The sequence below is a fragment of the Lycorma delicatula genome, chromosome 10 (genome assembly GCF_047948215.1).
Source record: "Lycorma delicatula isolate Av1 chromosome 10, ASM4794821v1, whole genome shotgun sequence".
Lineage (NCBI taxonomy): Eukaryota > Metazoa > Arthropoda > Insecta > Hemiptera > Fulgoridae > Lycorma > Lycorma delicatula.
Window position 1 is genome coordinate 91600649 of NC_134464.1, and position 16637 is coordinate 91617285.

Consider the following 16637-nt stretch of genomic DNA (forward strand, 5'->3'; position numbering starts at 1 on the left):
CGTAACAGTTGTGGATGACCTGACACAGATGCCAGTTATTTTTAAATGTAGCATAGCTTTCCCAAATAATAACAACCATACTGTGCTAATAATACAAAGCCCATCACAGTACAGGTGATATTCAGCTGCAAAAGCTACATACAATATCACAGTCATTAAAAAGACTGGAACAGATGAAATTAAGCAACAACAATCCATTCTTGTAAATTATAATAAAAAGGAACCTCCCAGGTAAGAAGGAAATATTATTGTTAGTCACTAATGAAGTTAATTGCACTGGTGACATTAATCCTGTTTGTTCACAATACAAACTTTTTAATAGGTGTGGGTGATTATGACAGTATTGTTTTACTGTAAAATTGTAAATTATTTGAGATTTTATAATGGTTTATATCTATAATTGTACAAATACAAATGTAAACAAAAAGTATTTTTTTGTAATTTCTTATTAAGGACATAGCAAAACTTTTTTCAGTGAATGTATAAAACACCTTAATGAGACATGTAAAATTAGATTTCTGGGCATTCCAAGTGACTAATAGTTAAAATGGACTCCTACATTAAAATGTTATAAAAAATTTGGTCTTTCTTCTATCATGTTCAAGGAATTGTTCAAGTTTCCTTTGTGGGTACAAGTGAATTAAAAAAATTATTCATAATGTCCAGTATTTAATATATTTATATAACACACAACAGTCTCATTTACATTTTTACTAATATATAGTCCATGCTTTTAGAAATTATCAAACATAAGGAAAATATGAAAATTATAATGTATAAAAACCATGACAAACTTTTTATAAATTGTACAGTACAAGACAAACTTAAATTTTTCTTGAGAAATCAATAAATTGAATGAATTTTAAAAAAAAGATAAAATCTTGTTATTATGATCCTGATTTTTTTGAAGAAAACGAGAATATATTTAATTTATTATTTTTACTATGATGTATAAATTTGATGTTTTTTTACTATGATGTATAAATTTGATGTTAGTATTTTTATCTTTTTTTTTTTTAATTGTGTATGTTGTTTAGATGAAACATGTGACGTACTACAAATCTGACATATGTCAGCTACAAATGCAAAAAGGAAAATGAAAAAATTACACTCCTCAACCCCTAACAACATTACACCAGTATATATCAAAATATTTAAAAAAGTTTTGACCTGATTATTAATTGTCTATTGAGAGTTGTTTACAAAAAAATTATAATAAAAAAAATAAATAGAAAATAGAAAAAATTACAAAGAGAAATTTCAAGAACCATTAAAAAAATTCAAATAATGAAAATATCAGTTGATGCATTATACTAAGTAATGAAAAAAGGTTGGATTAATATAAAAGTGATACTAAAAAGTAAATAAATACTAAACCAATACTTATATAAAACAAAAAAAAAATAATCTCTACATTTATTATAGAAACTAATAGTGCAATTTGATTTGGGCAGTCCAAGACAAATATGAAAGGCTTTTTTTACAAATTGGTGTATATCATTCATTATTTATAAAACATATTTCTGAATAGATTAAAATATAGAATATAAAACACTATAAGCTAACCTTTCACTTTAACTTTTGACTATCCAAAATAAAACTGCATAATTTTTGTTTCATGATTTTTTTTTGTATTTAGGTAGAAATAACTTTTTCTATGTTGTTTTATAAGTGCTGATTTTGTCTTATGATTATTTTTTTTGACATGATGGGCATCAACTGCTTTGACCATTTTGCCCTATGAGAATATAAATTTTTAATGTATGAAATATGCAATGCCTGACCGGGATTCGAATCCAGGACCTCTGAATGAAAGGCTGAGACGCTACCACTCCACCACGGAGATCAGCCTTATAATTATTATTTATGTTCGTTGTTTTTTTTTTATTATTAAATCTGATTAGGTACTTGAGTCATTTAAATTACTGATGGTGATGCCCGGTAATTACTGAGGGTAGAGTGCCTGCCTTTCATCCAGAAACTTTCTGGTTTGAATTCCAGTCAGACTTGCTATTTTTTTCATGCTGTACAAAATATTTTTTCATATTCTTGTCATCACCATCAGTAACTGTAAATGAGTCAAGTACCTAAGCATATTTAATAATAAAAAAAGAACAACAAACAAAAATAATAATCATAAGGCTGATCTTTGTGGCAGAGTGGTAGCGTCTCAGCCTTTCATCCGGAGGTCCTGGATTCAAATCCCGGTCAGGCATTGCATATTTCATACATTAAAAATTTACATTCTCATAGGGCAAAATGGCCAAAGCAGTCGATGCCCATCATCTCAAAAAAAAATTAGACAAAATCAGCACTTATAAAACAACATAAAAAAAGTTATTTCTACCTAAATGCAAAAAAAAAATATATTTTGTTTTGGAATTCAAACGAGGAAGTTTCTGAATGAAAGGCAGGCACTCTACTCTTTTTATTAGGTGGAGGGGTATTTAATATTATTTACTCACCTTCAAAATACTGAAACTTTTTCTTCCATAGGACGTTTTGGAGTTAATAAACCTCTCCAGCATAGTTACCAGTAGTACAGTTAATGACACCAATCTTAAAATTATTACTGGAGAAACCCCTTACAACTTTAATTACATAATCAACATTTGATTTCTGCTGTGTTCTTTCATTAATTGCATTATTTTAATATTATTATTAAAATAACATTATTATATTAAAATATTATTATTGTATTATTTTATAAATTTAAAATTGTTCAACTTTGTTGAAAAAGCAGTTGTGAGCTAAAACTAAAATTTTCATGGTATATTTAATGTGGGTCTCATTTTTAAGAGGTGATTACAAAATTTTATTCTGTTGTATATAGTTCGGGTTTCATGTATTGTGAATGAATATGTGTTCAGCCCTTTCTATGTACAATGACCATGCCAAACATCACTTCAATAACTCCACTGATGAAGGAAGAGGCTCCTGACTACTATCAAAGAAAAGATTCCAGACCTTTGTAATTCATTATATTTAATTTTAGTGTTAGCATGGTTTGAATGCTACTCAATACATTTTTCATATTAATTTGTTTTATATAAGTATTTTCAGTTTCAACATTTATTTGTGTTATTCCTCTCTATCTAATGTTGTAGATTGTTAAAAATCAAAATAATTATATATTTTTATTTATATTGGATTCAGATTATATTTTTATTTTTTAATTCTTTTATTTATAGGCACATCAACAATTAAAGTTATTAGCGACTTATCAATGTAGTGTAACTGTACTAATAAATGTGTAGTCTTGATCAAATTCAGGTCAACCATTCCTGAGATATGTGATTAATTGAAACCCAACCACCAAAAAACACCAGTATCCATGATCTAGTATTCAAATCAAAATAAAAGCAGCTACCTTTATTCAGATTTGAACCTGAGAACTTTGACTTTGAAATCAGCTGATTTACAACGATGAGATTACCTCTCGAGCAATCCTGTTGGTTACATATATTTTAATTTCATTTTTTGTTAATAGGTTGCTGTTGATCAATTATTAACTTTATTAAGAATTATTAAGTTATCATATAAAAAAAATCATAATTTTAATAATATGAAACAGTACATGATTATTAAATTAAAAGTTAAAAGTTATTTGAGATAGCTATTGTAGAATAAAACAAGGACAGCACAATTATTTTGTGATATTTACTTTTTAAACACACGGTACTGTAACTAAATTTGAAATAAATCTGCATAGTCATTATGTAAATATCCAGTTGTTTATGTAATATTCATCTTAACTCATTTACATATGTAAAAAAAAAAAAAAAAATCCATAATAAAATGTCTCCAGAAAAACAGAAAATGTTCTAAAATATTTATTACTGTGTACAGTACATATCTTTTTCTTTTTAGAAGAAAATTATTTACTCACGACCAGTACTTTAAACTGTTGAGTATTTTTGTTTTATTTTTATTTTTTTGAAAATTATTGTAATATATGTAAGCATTGACTGTTAAACATTTCTCAAACTTCTATAAAAAAATATACTCTGAATATGCATGAGAAGGCCACCTAAAAATATTTCACTCTTTTGAAACTCTAAAAATTCCCAATTGTGGCCCTACAGTATTATTAGTCAAGTAAATACAATCATGTTGATAATTATGAATGTTTTTAGGAGTTGTTTTTAAAGGATATTATATCAAATCGCCAGTGGTTTGTATGAGAGACAAAATGGAAATGGAAAGAGAAATAATGATCTTGAATAAAGGTTTTTAATTGAAAAATAGAAAGTGTAAGAGTATTTATATAATGGTCGAAATAAGAAAAAATATGATGAACAAGTTGGAAGTTAATAATAAAAAGGTTTGTTGTTTACCAGAAACATAATATTATACGAGACTAATTGATTAACTATGTTTCACAAAGTTGGGGTAGGATGAATAAATTTGCCTTGCCCCACAGACATTACAACTAATAGAATTATTATGCAGATGGGAAAGAAGTACCTGAGTTTATCCTCATGCAACCTCTTATCAGTTACCAAAGATGAACAGGTTACTCATATCCTGAAATTCTTAACGTGAAAGATCTTGCAGGGTCAAATCAGTTAAAGGTATTTTTTACACTTTATTGAGAAAATACCACAGGATCTAAGCCATAAGGTAGTAACTTCTTATTTCTTTTCCTTGACTCTTTAAATTAGATTTATTGTAATGTGATGACACCTTCAAAGTATTTTTGTAGATGACTTATGTTGTGCTAGCTGAAGAACAAGAATAATACATTTGTGACATATACTGGATGATGTTGAAGATAGAGACTCACTAACATTAGAAATATTACAATTCATATGAGATGTTTAAAAATTACAGAATTTAATATTCAGGTGGCTGTGGGCTACAAAGCAATGGATGAAAAGTGAAAGATGTATGACATTGCACACCCTTCAAGCTTAATATTTCTATTACCTTATTAGTGTGCTATGTTTCTATTAGTGTGCATTATATTTATATTACTAAGTGCGATATTTACATTTTGTTTTTTTAAGTCGGAAAACAGTAATTATAAAAACATTTATATTTTAACCCGGATCAAAAAATCTCGGTTACTCACTTTATTCTAAATGTTATTTTGTATGGTGTCATTGTGTAAAGTAGGATAAGATAAAAAGTTTAATGAATATTTTTATGCAATTAATGTACCATGATACATTGACAGTCAGTACCTTATGAAATAGGCTTTATCTTGTGTCTTCTCTAAATACTTTTCATAAGTTATACATCATAATTTTGACAGTAGATTCAGTGCAGTGTGTAGTACTAAAAGATGAACACATTAAATAAACACAAATAATTTAACAAATTTTAAAGTAGTGTGCTCTTTTTTTAGGATTATAAAGGTCAGAAAAAACCAAAAAAAAAAAAAAACAGCACTGGGCTAATGTGTTCAAACATTGTTATCATAACAATTACATTATTTATCTTAAAATAACAAACAAAAGTATGGAATATTTATAAAAAATTCTGATCTCATTTAATTTTGTTTGATGAAATTATTTTTTATGTTTTTCACTGATATGCCTGAATGAATGTTGCTTATGCATATTAAGATTGATTAAGGTAATATTTCAATAAATCTTTCGTGTAAGCTACTAATTTTATGTGCAGTAAAGTAGCATGAGCAACAAAAACAATCTTGAACACATCTCCTACACATCCCTCTTTATCATTCAATCACTACCTTTTTCTTTCTCTATCATACAAAAAGAACATATACACACTTCATATACAATATAAATCTATCTATTTATTCTTAGACAGATGAACATAGCTATCAATCAAGAAGTGTGATGTAAATCTGTGCTCATGCTTTTGCAAAAAGATAAGATGCTATTCCCATAAAACACACACACACACACACACACATATATATATATATATTTTTTTTCTATATATATATATATATATATATATATATATATATATTTATATATATATATAATAAATTATTTCGTGATAATGAACAATTTTTAACTTAGTGAAAATAAATTATGTTTAAAAAATAAAAATTATTGTAGAAATCTGGAATAATATATTATTTTTTTTTTGTCTTCAGTCATTTGAGTGGTTTGATACAGCTCTCCAAGATTCCCTGTCTAGTGCTAGTCATTTCATTTCAGTATACCCCCTACATTCTACATCCCTAACAATTTGTTTTTTATATTCCAAACGTTGCCTGCCTACACAATTTTTTCATTCTACCTGTCCCTCCAATATTAAAGCGACTATTCCAGGATGCCTTAATATGTGGTCTATAAGTTTGTCTCTTCTTTTAGCTATATTTTTCCAAATGCTTCTTTCTTCATCTATTTACCGCAACACCTCTTCATTTGTCACTTTATCCACCCATCCGATTTTTAACATTCTCCTATAGCACCACAATCTTTTCTTCTCAGGTAGTCCAATTGTCCAAGATTCACTTCCATATAAAGCGACACTCGAAACATGTACTTTCAAAAATCGTTTCCCGTCATTTAAATTAATTTTTGATGTAAACAAATTATATTTCTTACTGAAGGCTCGTTTAGCTTGTGCTATTCGGCATTTTATATCGCTCCTGCTTCGTCCATCTTTAGTAATTTTACTTCCCAAATAACAAAATTCTTCTACCTCCATAATCTTTTCTCCTCCTATTTTCACATTCAGTGGTCCATCTTTGTTATTTCTACTACATTTCATTACTTTTGTTTTGTTCTTGTTTATTTTCATGCGATAGTTCTTGCGTAGGACTTCATCTATGCCGTTCATTGTTTCTTCTAAATCCTTTTTACTCTCGGCTAGAATTACTATATCATCAGCAAATCGTAGCATCTTTATCTTTTCACCTTGTACTGTTACTCTGAATCTAAATTGTTCTTTAACATCATTAACTGCTAGTTCCATGTAAAGATTAAAAAGTAACTGGGATAGGGAACATCCTTGTCGGTCTCCCTTTCTTATTACGGCTTCTTTCTTATGTTCTTCAATTATTACTGTTGCTGTTTGGTTCCTGTAAATTTAGCAATCGTTTTTCTATCTCTGTATTTGAACCCTAATTTTTTTTGAAATGCTAAACATTTTATTCCAGTCCGTGTTATCGAATGCTTTTCCTAGGTCTATAAATGCCAAGTTTGTTGGTTTGTTTTTCTTTAATCTTCCTTCTACTATTAATCAGAGGCCTAAAATTGCTTCCCCTGTCCCTATACTTTTCCTGAAACTAAATTGGTCTTTTCCTAACACTTCTTCCACTCTCTTCTCAATTCTTCTGTATAGAATTCTAGTTAAGATTTTTGATGCATGACTATATAAACTAATTGTTCTGTATTCTTCACATTTATCTTCTTCTGCTTTCTTTGGTATCATAACTATAACGCTTTTTTTAAAGTCTGACAGAACTTCCCCTTTTTCATAAATATGAAACACCAGTTTGTATAATCTATCAATCACTTCCTGACCTGCACTGTGCAGTAATTCTACAGGTATTCTGTCTATTCCAGGAGCCTTTCTGCCATTTAAATCTTTTAATGCTCTCTTAAATTCACATCTCAGTATTGTTTCTCTCATTTCATCCTTTTCAACTTCCTCTTCTTCCTCTATCTAAAGAGAACTGGTAGAAAACCTTGGGTTTCAGACAATATATTACAGCTGATGGATGAACGTAGGAAATATAAGAATGCTGGTGATGAAGAAAGTAAACGGAATTATAGACAATTAAGAAATACCATAAATAGGAACTGCAAACTAGCGAAAAAAGAGTGGATTAAAGAAAAGTGTTCAGAAGTAGAAAGAGAAATGAACAGCCCACTATATTTCCTTCCTTGCCTTTTCCAATGTTTGCATTCCAATCTCCAACTATTATTAAATTTTCATCTCCTTTTATGTGTTTATTGCTTCATCAATTTCTTCGTATACACCCTCTAACTCATCATCATCATGGGCGCTTGTAAGCATATAGAAGTTAACAATCATTGTCGGTTTAGGTTTTGATTTTATCCTTATTACAATGATTCTATCACTATGCATTTTGAAATACTCTACTCTCTTCCCTATCTTCTTGTTCATTACGAAACCTACTCCTGCCTGTCCATTATTTGAAGCTGAATTAATTATTCTAAAATCACCTGACCAAAATCATTTTCCTCTTCCCACCAAACCTCACTAATTCCTACTACATCTACATTTATCCTATCCATTTCCCTCTTTAAATTTTCTAACCTACCAACCTTTTTTAAACTTCTAACATTCTACGTTCTGACTCGTTATTTTTTAATTTTCTGGTGACCCCTTCCTTAGTAGTCCCCACCTGAAGATCCGAATGGGGGACTAGTTTATCTGTGGAATATTTTATCAAGGAAGGCTTTCATCATTGCTATATGAAAATGTAGAGCTACATTTTATTGGGAAAAAAAGCAGTTGTAGTTTTCCATTGCTTTCAGCTGCGCAGTACTGAGGACTGAGTGATGTTGATATGGCCGTTTAAGTCGTCCTGACTTACGCCCTTAACAACTACTGAAAGAGCTGCTGCCCTCTTTCAGGAATCATTCCTTAGTCTGGCTCTCAACAGATACCTCTCTGATATGGTTGCACCTTTGGTCCAGCTACTCTGCATCACTGAGCACTCAAGCCCCCTCACCAACGGCAAGGTCTTTGACCTCATAGAGGGAGGACTAATTTATAAAATACACTCCTAATTATTTTGCTTTATTTAAAGACATTAAATTTAATTTTCAAAATTTTCAAGAAAATATCAATTTCACAAAATTATTTTTTTGTCATAATACTTTTTGACAATCTGGAAAATGTAGAAGGAAATTTTAACTTCCATGAAAATCAAGGTCACAAAAATTAATCTATGATTATCAGTTTAGAAGACGTAATCATTCATTGCTAATAGAACTAATTAAGCAATTCAGATAATTAAAAAAATGTTATTCATAAGAACATAAAGAAAAAAACATTTCATATAAAAATGTTATTCATAAGAACATAAAAAAAAAAAAAAAAATTTTCATATTGATTATAATATAAAAAGTTAACTGAAACTATGTAATCAGATTAGTATTGACCATCAATTTAGACTCTTTAGAAAGCAAGAATACACATTATTATAATTTTTACTTTCCTGTCTAGATAGCGCTATAGCAGAACTATAATTCTAGAAGAGAAATTATTGTAATCAGTCGAGTTTGGGATGTGCGGTTTTCACTGGATCTTGATGTTTTGACACTTAAGGAACCCAAAAACCAAATTGAAATTTTCCAGACGTTAATGTTCATATGTATGTATGTATGTGTGTGTGTTTGGCGTTGGCCTCTAAATCACCATATATATTTACAGAACTACTGGACCGATTTTGGCCAAACTTTGGTCAGATTACCACTATATATGGGGCATTGATGTCACTAAATTTTCAACATAAAAGATCTACGGGTGAGGCTGTAGAGCAAGGTCACCCTCAGTAGCTTGACATTTCACCTAATTAAGGTTATTTTTCTTGGGAACTTTTGTTAATAATTAAAAAATATCAAAATCGCACCCCCACCCCAAAAAAGGCTGTTGTAGTTGTCTGCAATGTTTTGACATCACAGATGAGTGGTAGAATAAATTAATAATATTTAAAGTATAAAAAAGTAACTTGGACTGGCTGGGTCTCGAACCTGAAGGCTGAGTTGACTTGGTACCTAGTGCATTGAGCCTTGCAGGTACACCAATCTGCCAACCGTAAAAGCCAAATTTGTTCCATGCCAAGTTGTGAAATTACATTAGTTCAGTTAGTGCCGACTGTCACCGCTAGTACTACCACACCCGCGTGAATTAAATACAGTATGCCCACGCACTTTAGTTAGAATCATTGAATTAAATAAACAGAAAAATATTATATCTAAATAAAATGATAAATATTTTAAATTAAACTATGTGTGTAAGCCATGCATCAGAAACCACCTATAGTTGTAGAACTTCCCTGGAACACAGCTTTAGCCATGTGACAGGTAAGTCCTACAACTGTGTTGCCAGCTTTTTTTTTTACTAAATATTCATTGTATATCTTTGCTTAAGTTTTCCTACCTCTATTTTTAAATTTTCATGTAGAATTATTTTGAACACCAGAATGATATCAGAATGATACCAGAATGATATATCATTACACAATAATTCAGCATTAAAAGATTATTACAAAAATTATAAACATTAAGAAAGAAAACTATAAAAACGAGAGAAGATGAAATGTAATTCAGAAAACTTTTCTTGTAAAATTTCTTAAATAATCAAATCTAATTCAGTTGTCAAATTCCTTTTCTAATAAAACTGGATTTGTCATAGCTTAGCTTGAATACTAGTATATAATTATTTTATCATGCTAGAAACTACAGGCTTATGCCCATGTATTCTTTATTAATATTCATGGGTATATATTTATAAAAAACTACCCTATTTCCCTGCTAAGGTTACTTTATATATATATATATATATATATTTTGGGTTGAAATTTTGTATTTAGGTGAGAAATGCCATTTCTGAGAAATATTTGAACCATGAACCTTTTGGATAAAAGACAGGGATGCTACCACTCCTTGATGGAGATCAGCAAGTAAATATTGTCAATATTACATTTTGGTAACACTTTTAATTTGTTTTAATTTGAAGTAATATTAATCATATTTACTATTTCTCTGAAAGTGTTTTGAATTTCCTAGGATTTGGTTTACAGAAATAAAATTCTTGCTCAATAATTTATAACAAAGAGAACAAGACTACTGTAGATGTGTTGTCAAGGTTGCACTAATGCTACAGTGCATTACTGACATAAAAAAACTGTCCTTTCACATATATTTTCTTTTGACTGAAAGTTTGGTTTACATTTTAACATAAAAAGTATAACTTAAATTATAAAAACCAAACTGCATGAAAATGGTGCTTGCTTTTGGATATTCCAGTGATAAAATTAATCATCAAAAATGTAATTCACAAAAAAAAGTAAAGCATTTGATATGAAAAAGATAATGTTTGCTTCTTCACAATGTAAACATTGAAATGAATATGCATTTTTTCAAATATACGTAAAATGTAGCCAGCTGTCTGAGGATATGGACCATATTCTTGGGGGTCTGCTAACATTTTGATACTGGAAAATTTATGAGTGCACTCCTACATATTATCAGAATTTCATTCGATGAATGAATCATTATAGCTTATTACTAATTAACTCTGACCAAATCTCAAATCAAGTTAGAAGTACAATTACATTACTGGATTTGAATGCTTATCTTCTCAGGTTTTTATACCACTGCTATTCAGTCAATACAGTGACAATGTTTTCTGAATACTTAGCTTGAATTTGGTCAAAATTAATCAATGAACAGAAATTTGACATACAGATGGGTATGTTCTCAATGTAAAAATAAAATAAAGTTAAGAACTAAAAAAAAGAATGTTCTATAAACTATTTTTTACTTTATATTGTGATTCCCAAAATGTGGTACACTATCTTCAAGGGAAGGAATAATCATTAATGAAGGCACATGACATTTTTCGAAATGTAATATTTTTAATTTGATGTAAGTAGCAAGTTAAAAAATAAAATCTAACGAGTTAAAGACAACGATCATTTCCCTTCATTTTATACAAATAATTTAAAAATAGATTAATGCTACTAAGATATACTTACGTGATGCCACATAAAATTCATGTTCGATGGCTGATTTTTGCGACTGAACAGGCAAATTTTCTCCCAAATCAGCTGTAGTTTCTTTTAGAATGTTGAGCACTGATTTACATTTCTTTGACCAGTCATCTCCTTTTAAGTCCCTGTAATCAAATCATTTTTCTCAAAGAAATTATGATAACTTAAATGATTAATTTAAGTAAACTTAGTAGAAATCACAATTGTAGTAGAAATATTTATTTGTTTTGTAGCCTGGAAATTTCCAGACACCTGGGAAAATTTGTGTCTAGTTTGGAGTTATAGTATGTCACTTTTTTGTATAATGAGTATTCCTTTGTCTTGTTACACCTGCTGATTACCAGACCAGGATGATTTGTAAATTTCATCCCAATAGCAGAATGATAGTCGGAAATATTATTAAGGAATAACTAGCAATAAATGATTCTGAAAGATTATGATTAACTCTTTACATCAATATGATTTAGAAATAAATATAATATAAATTATAATATAATATTGGGCTGGGCAGAAGTGAAAATTGTCAAGAAATTATTTTTAAACTCCGAGTTTATACTTAGTATTCACATTTTTTTGAAATTTAATATAAAATTTACGTAGTTTGTTGTCATTCTCAATTAATCAGACCCCGGCAGTAGAAATTTTATATTAAATTGGTGATTTTCAGAAAATTCATTATCTGAGCACAAATTGAACATTTCAGTACACTAAAATTAGGGTTTTTATTAATTAAAATGGTTACATGTGTCTCTTACAGCAATTATTTTTTATATTTCCATCCATTATTTTCCCTCAGAATTGTTGTAAGAAATCTTATTTTGTCTGTACAAAAAAATCTACTTCTTTTTTTAAAAATCTACTTCTTGAGACATTCCAGGGTTAAATAGAGGAAGAATCAGGTTGAAAGAAGATATGTTTGATTACCTTTCCTTCAATGTATAATAAAAAAATAATTGTAACCAAAAATAGTTGGTGACTGCAATTATATTCCAAATAAGTGCCTTCTGAATAAGTGAAGGCACATTTATTTTTAATTTATTTATAAGTAAAATGAAATTATAACTAATATAAGACAAAATTTAACAAATAACATTAGTTTTTACTTGTGAGAATTTCAGCTAAGCAAAGAAAATCTTCATCAGAGAAAAAAAAAAAAAAAAAAAAAAAAAAAAAAAAAAAAAAAAAATTATTAGAATTAGAATTAGAATTATAGGTATTATATAATTTCTTTCCTAATAAAACATAGAAAATAAAATTTGAATTTACATATAAAAATTATTACATTATTTTAACGAGTAAAATATTTCATGAAAAAAAAATGCATAAAATTTTCAAAATTAATCAGTTAAACTACATTAATTTTGAAAAATTCTGCTTCACTAATTAGAGTTTGAGGTTTTCTTTTAAATTAACTTTTTTTTTTGTACAGAATTATGGCTAGAAAATGATAATTGTGTAATAATCATAGAGTATATCATATACGTGTGAATTCTGAATTAGTTTTCTAATTTATTTTAATAGAAATAGGATGTTAAGGTATAAAATGAGATAAAACAAAATACAAAGTACAGAAAAGTTGAATGAAAGAAAGAAAGTGGTAGATGGAAAAAGAGATAGAAACAAAAGGATAGAAAACAGCAAGAGCAAGCATAAGTTGATGACAGATAAGAGGATGATGTCATTTGAGTTCTTGAAGTTTATAACAATCTAAAGTTTTCAATGACTTTTTTCCGCTTTCATCTATATGTATTGTTAGTTTTCAAAAAGTTTCTTTTCGAAAACATCTAAATAAAATTAGATTATACTTCAAAGATAACAAAAAAATTTCTTAAGTTAATTTTTATTTATAATAAAAAAATTTAAATCATAAAAATTACAAAAACTAATTTATTTTAGTTTATTTATTAATAATCTTGGCATAATGATAACTTCACATGCCTGAAAAAGTATTGATAACTATCCAAGAACATACTGTAACATTAATATTTCCCTTCCCTAATTTTTACTTGATATGACAATACTATCTAGCTTTCCATTCTAGAAAAAAAAAAAATACTTTTACAAAATTGAAAAACAAAAAAAATGTTATCTTGTAAAACAAATCAGACTTATAATTCTTGCCAATTTTCCTGCCAAATATGTAAAATACTTTTAATGAAGATCAATCCATATACGCTTAATCATTAATGGTTAAAAGAAATTGTAAAAAAATTGTCATACTTTGCTCTACTCAAAAGATATAAAAAAATACAAAAATTCTATAGAAATTATTACTTTTTTTATGCTTTAAATTTAATCCTCCTTTTTTCAGAATTTTAATGCGATATAATTAAAAAAAATGTTCACTTTCTTTGCAAAATGAAAGTAAAGAAACTTTTTTCAGATTACTACATCAGGCAATGATGAAATGAATACTACTAGTTTGTTTTAGCTCTTTCAGTTTCAGGACTACACCAGTATCATATAATTTCTCTTAAGTAAATACGAGATCTACAAATAAAGTAATGAGACTAGTTTTTATTGGCAGCCAAAGTGGCAACACTGTAAAGTTACTAGTAAACATATGGTTATATGAACACCTGATTTATATTCGGTACTAATATTTTTAGTCTATTGTTGTCATGTGAGACATAAACAAACTTTTCGTGAAACGAGTTTTTTCCATGCGTTACAAAAATGAGTGATACTAATTACGAGCAACATTACGCAATCAAGTTGTGTTAAACTCTGTGAGAAACTTTTTCAAAATTGAAAAGGGTTTATGGAGATTATGTTCTGTCATAAGCTCAAATTTTTAGGTGAAAGCATTTTCAGATGGCCGGGAATCAGTTGCGGACGATCCACACTCTGGAAGACCGTTAACATTAAAAAGTGACATAAATGTTACTTAACGAATAAATATTAACTTAACAAATCAGAGTGTTGATACGGTACAACCGGTGATTAACTGTCAGAATGATTGGAGTACAACTGAATTTGAACCATACCACAGTCCATCAAATTTTGACAAATGAATTGGACATGAAAAAAGTTTGTGCAAAATTGGTCCCAAAAAACCTCAGTGTTGAACAGAAAAACAACAGGGTGGAAGTGTGCTGCAATCTTCTAGGGCAAATTGAAACTGATCCTGATTCTCTAAAAAATCGTATTACTGGTGATGAAGCTTGGATATTTAAGTAGAACACAGAAACAAAACGACAGGGCAAGGAGTGGCACATTTGAAACTCACCACGTCCCAAAATAGCAAAAATGAGCAAATCAAAAATCAAAACCATGCTAATTTGTTTCTTTGATAGTAATGACATAGTTCATAATGAGTTTTTGCCTACATGACAGACTGTAAATCAATATGTTTACTGAGAAATTCTTGAAAGACTGTGGAAAAGAGTTGCCTACATGAGACCAGCCATCAAAGACAACTGAATACTGCATCATGATGCAGTGTGCCAAGTGCAGTGTGACAAGTGCATTGTCATGTCACACTGCACTCTAAATTAACTTTTTGGCAAAGAAAAATATTCCTGCAGTTCCTCAACCACCTTATTAACCTGACTTGACTTGACCTTATTACCCTGCCTGCGACTTTTTCCGGACAAGTTTAAAAAACACCTCAAAGGTCACCATTTTGGAACTGTAGAAAACATAAAAAGAATTTAACTGACAGCTGAAGGATATTCCTGTTTCTGAGTTCCAGCACTGCTATGAAGAGTGGGTAAACCATTTGAAATGTTGTGCAGCTTCCCAAGGGAACTGTTTTGAAGGTAAGTCCATTCATAATTGGATTGTAAATAAAAAGTTTCTCTGAATCATTCACTACTTTATTTACAGACCTCGTATGTTGATGTAATTTAATAGTGATGGACAACAATGAAAGGTTTTTGAGTAATTGAAAGTTTGGTTAATTTTTAATAATTGATTGTTTAATACATTTTCTTGGATTCTAAAATTAGTAAAAAAAATTTAATTAATATTTTTTATTTCAGCTTATATGTTTGTAAAATGTGTATTTTCCACTATCACAATATTAAAAAAAAATAAGTAAAGGAATAAAAAAACTGTGAAACGGAACATATAATCAATTATTTAATGTCAGATTTAATAAAGCATACATTTATACAGTAGTGCAATTAGTTACTATTGTCTTTAAATTGTACTGTCAGTTACAATGCATTGTTGTAACTTTTGGTTGCCTCAACTACTGTTTGGAGTCGTAACAGTGTATGTATACTGTACAGAACAAGTTATGTACTGAATTCTCTAATTAATTTAATGACATGCTTCTGTGAGTACAGTAGAATTGCTTTAGTAATAACACAATTGTTGACAATTGGAGTTTGAGATTACGTTTGAACAAAATGAAATAATTTTTAGTGTTACAAAATATTTAATTTCTTAAATATTAACGTGAAGAAAGTCTAGAATGATTTTTTTTTCCATTTCCCAGCTGTATCATATTTTATAATAATTTAAACAATAATAATATAACCACCAGATACAGTCAGAATAAAAAGGTAAGAACAGTTACATAACTGTTGAGCTTTCAAAATGTCACTTCGCTTTCAGCAGTCTAAAATATAGATTACACATTATTAATTATAATTAAATTAATATAAATTTTATCAATATGTACATACTATGTAAATACATCAAAACCTCTTATCTACTATGTCATGATAATGAGTCAGCTCATAGAGGTTCAATACATGTTTTAATTTATTGATGTGTAATTTATATTTTTGACTGCTGAAGATGGAGTGAACTCTGAAAGTGCTGCAAATTTTACTTGTAGCATGTAAAGAGGGATTTTCAAATTATAACTGAGCAAATATACTATTGTTTTCTATACTTCATATTAACTGTTTCACATTTTTAACATATAGTAATATTAATTTCAGACTAAATAATAATCTGTAAGAGGTAGCTTTATAAGTAAAACTTAAAAGAGGTATATAAGTAA

At 28.7% G+C, this 16637-nt stretch overlaps 1 protein-coding gene across 5 annotated transcripts in view; it reads right to left on the reverse strand.

Moving 5' to 3' along the window:
* The window catches only part of LOC142331061 (protein qui-1), an 889030-nt gene that overhangs the window by 88967 nt on the left and 783426 nt on the right, over positions 1-16637 (reverse strand). For all 5 annotated transcript variants that reach the window (XM_075376703.1, XM_075376704.1, XM_075376705.1 and 2 more), the window contains one exon: positions 11666-11805. In XM_075376703.1, coding sequence (XP_075232818.1) covers positions 11666-11805 — 140 coding nt within the window. The remainder of the gene's footprint in view (positions 1-11665; positions 11806-16637) is intronic.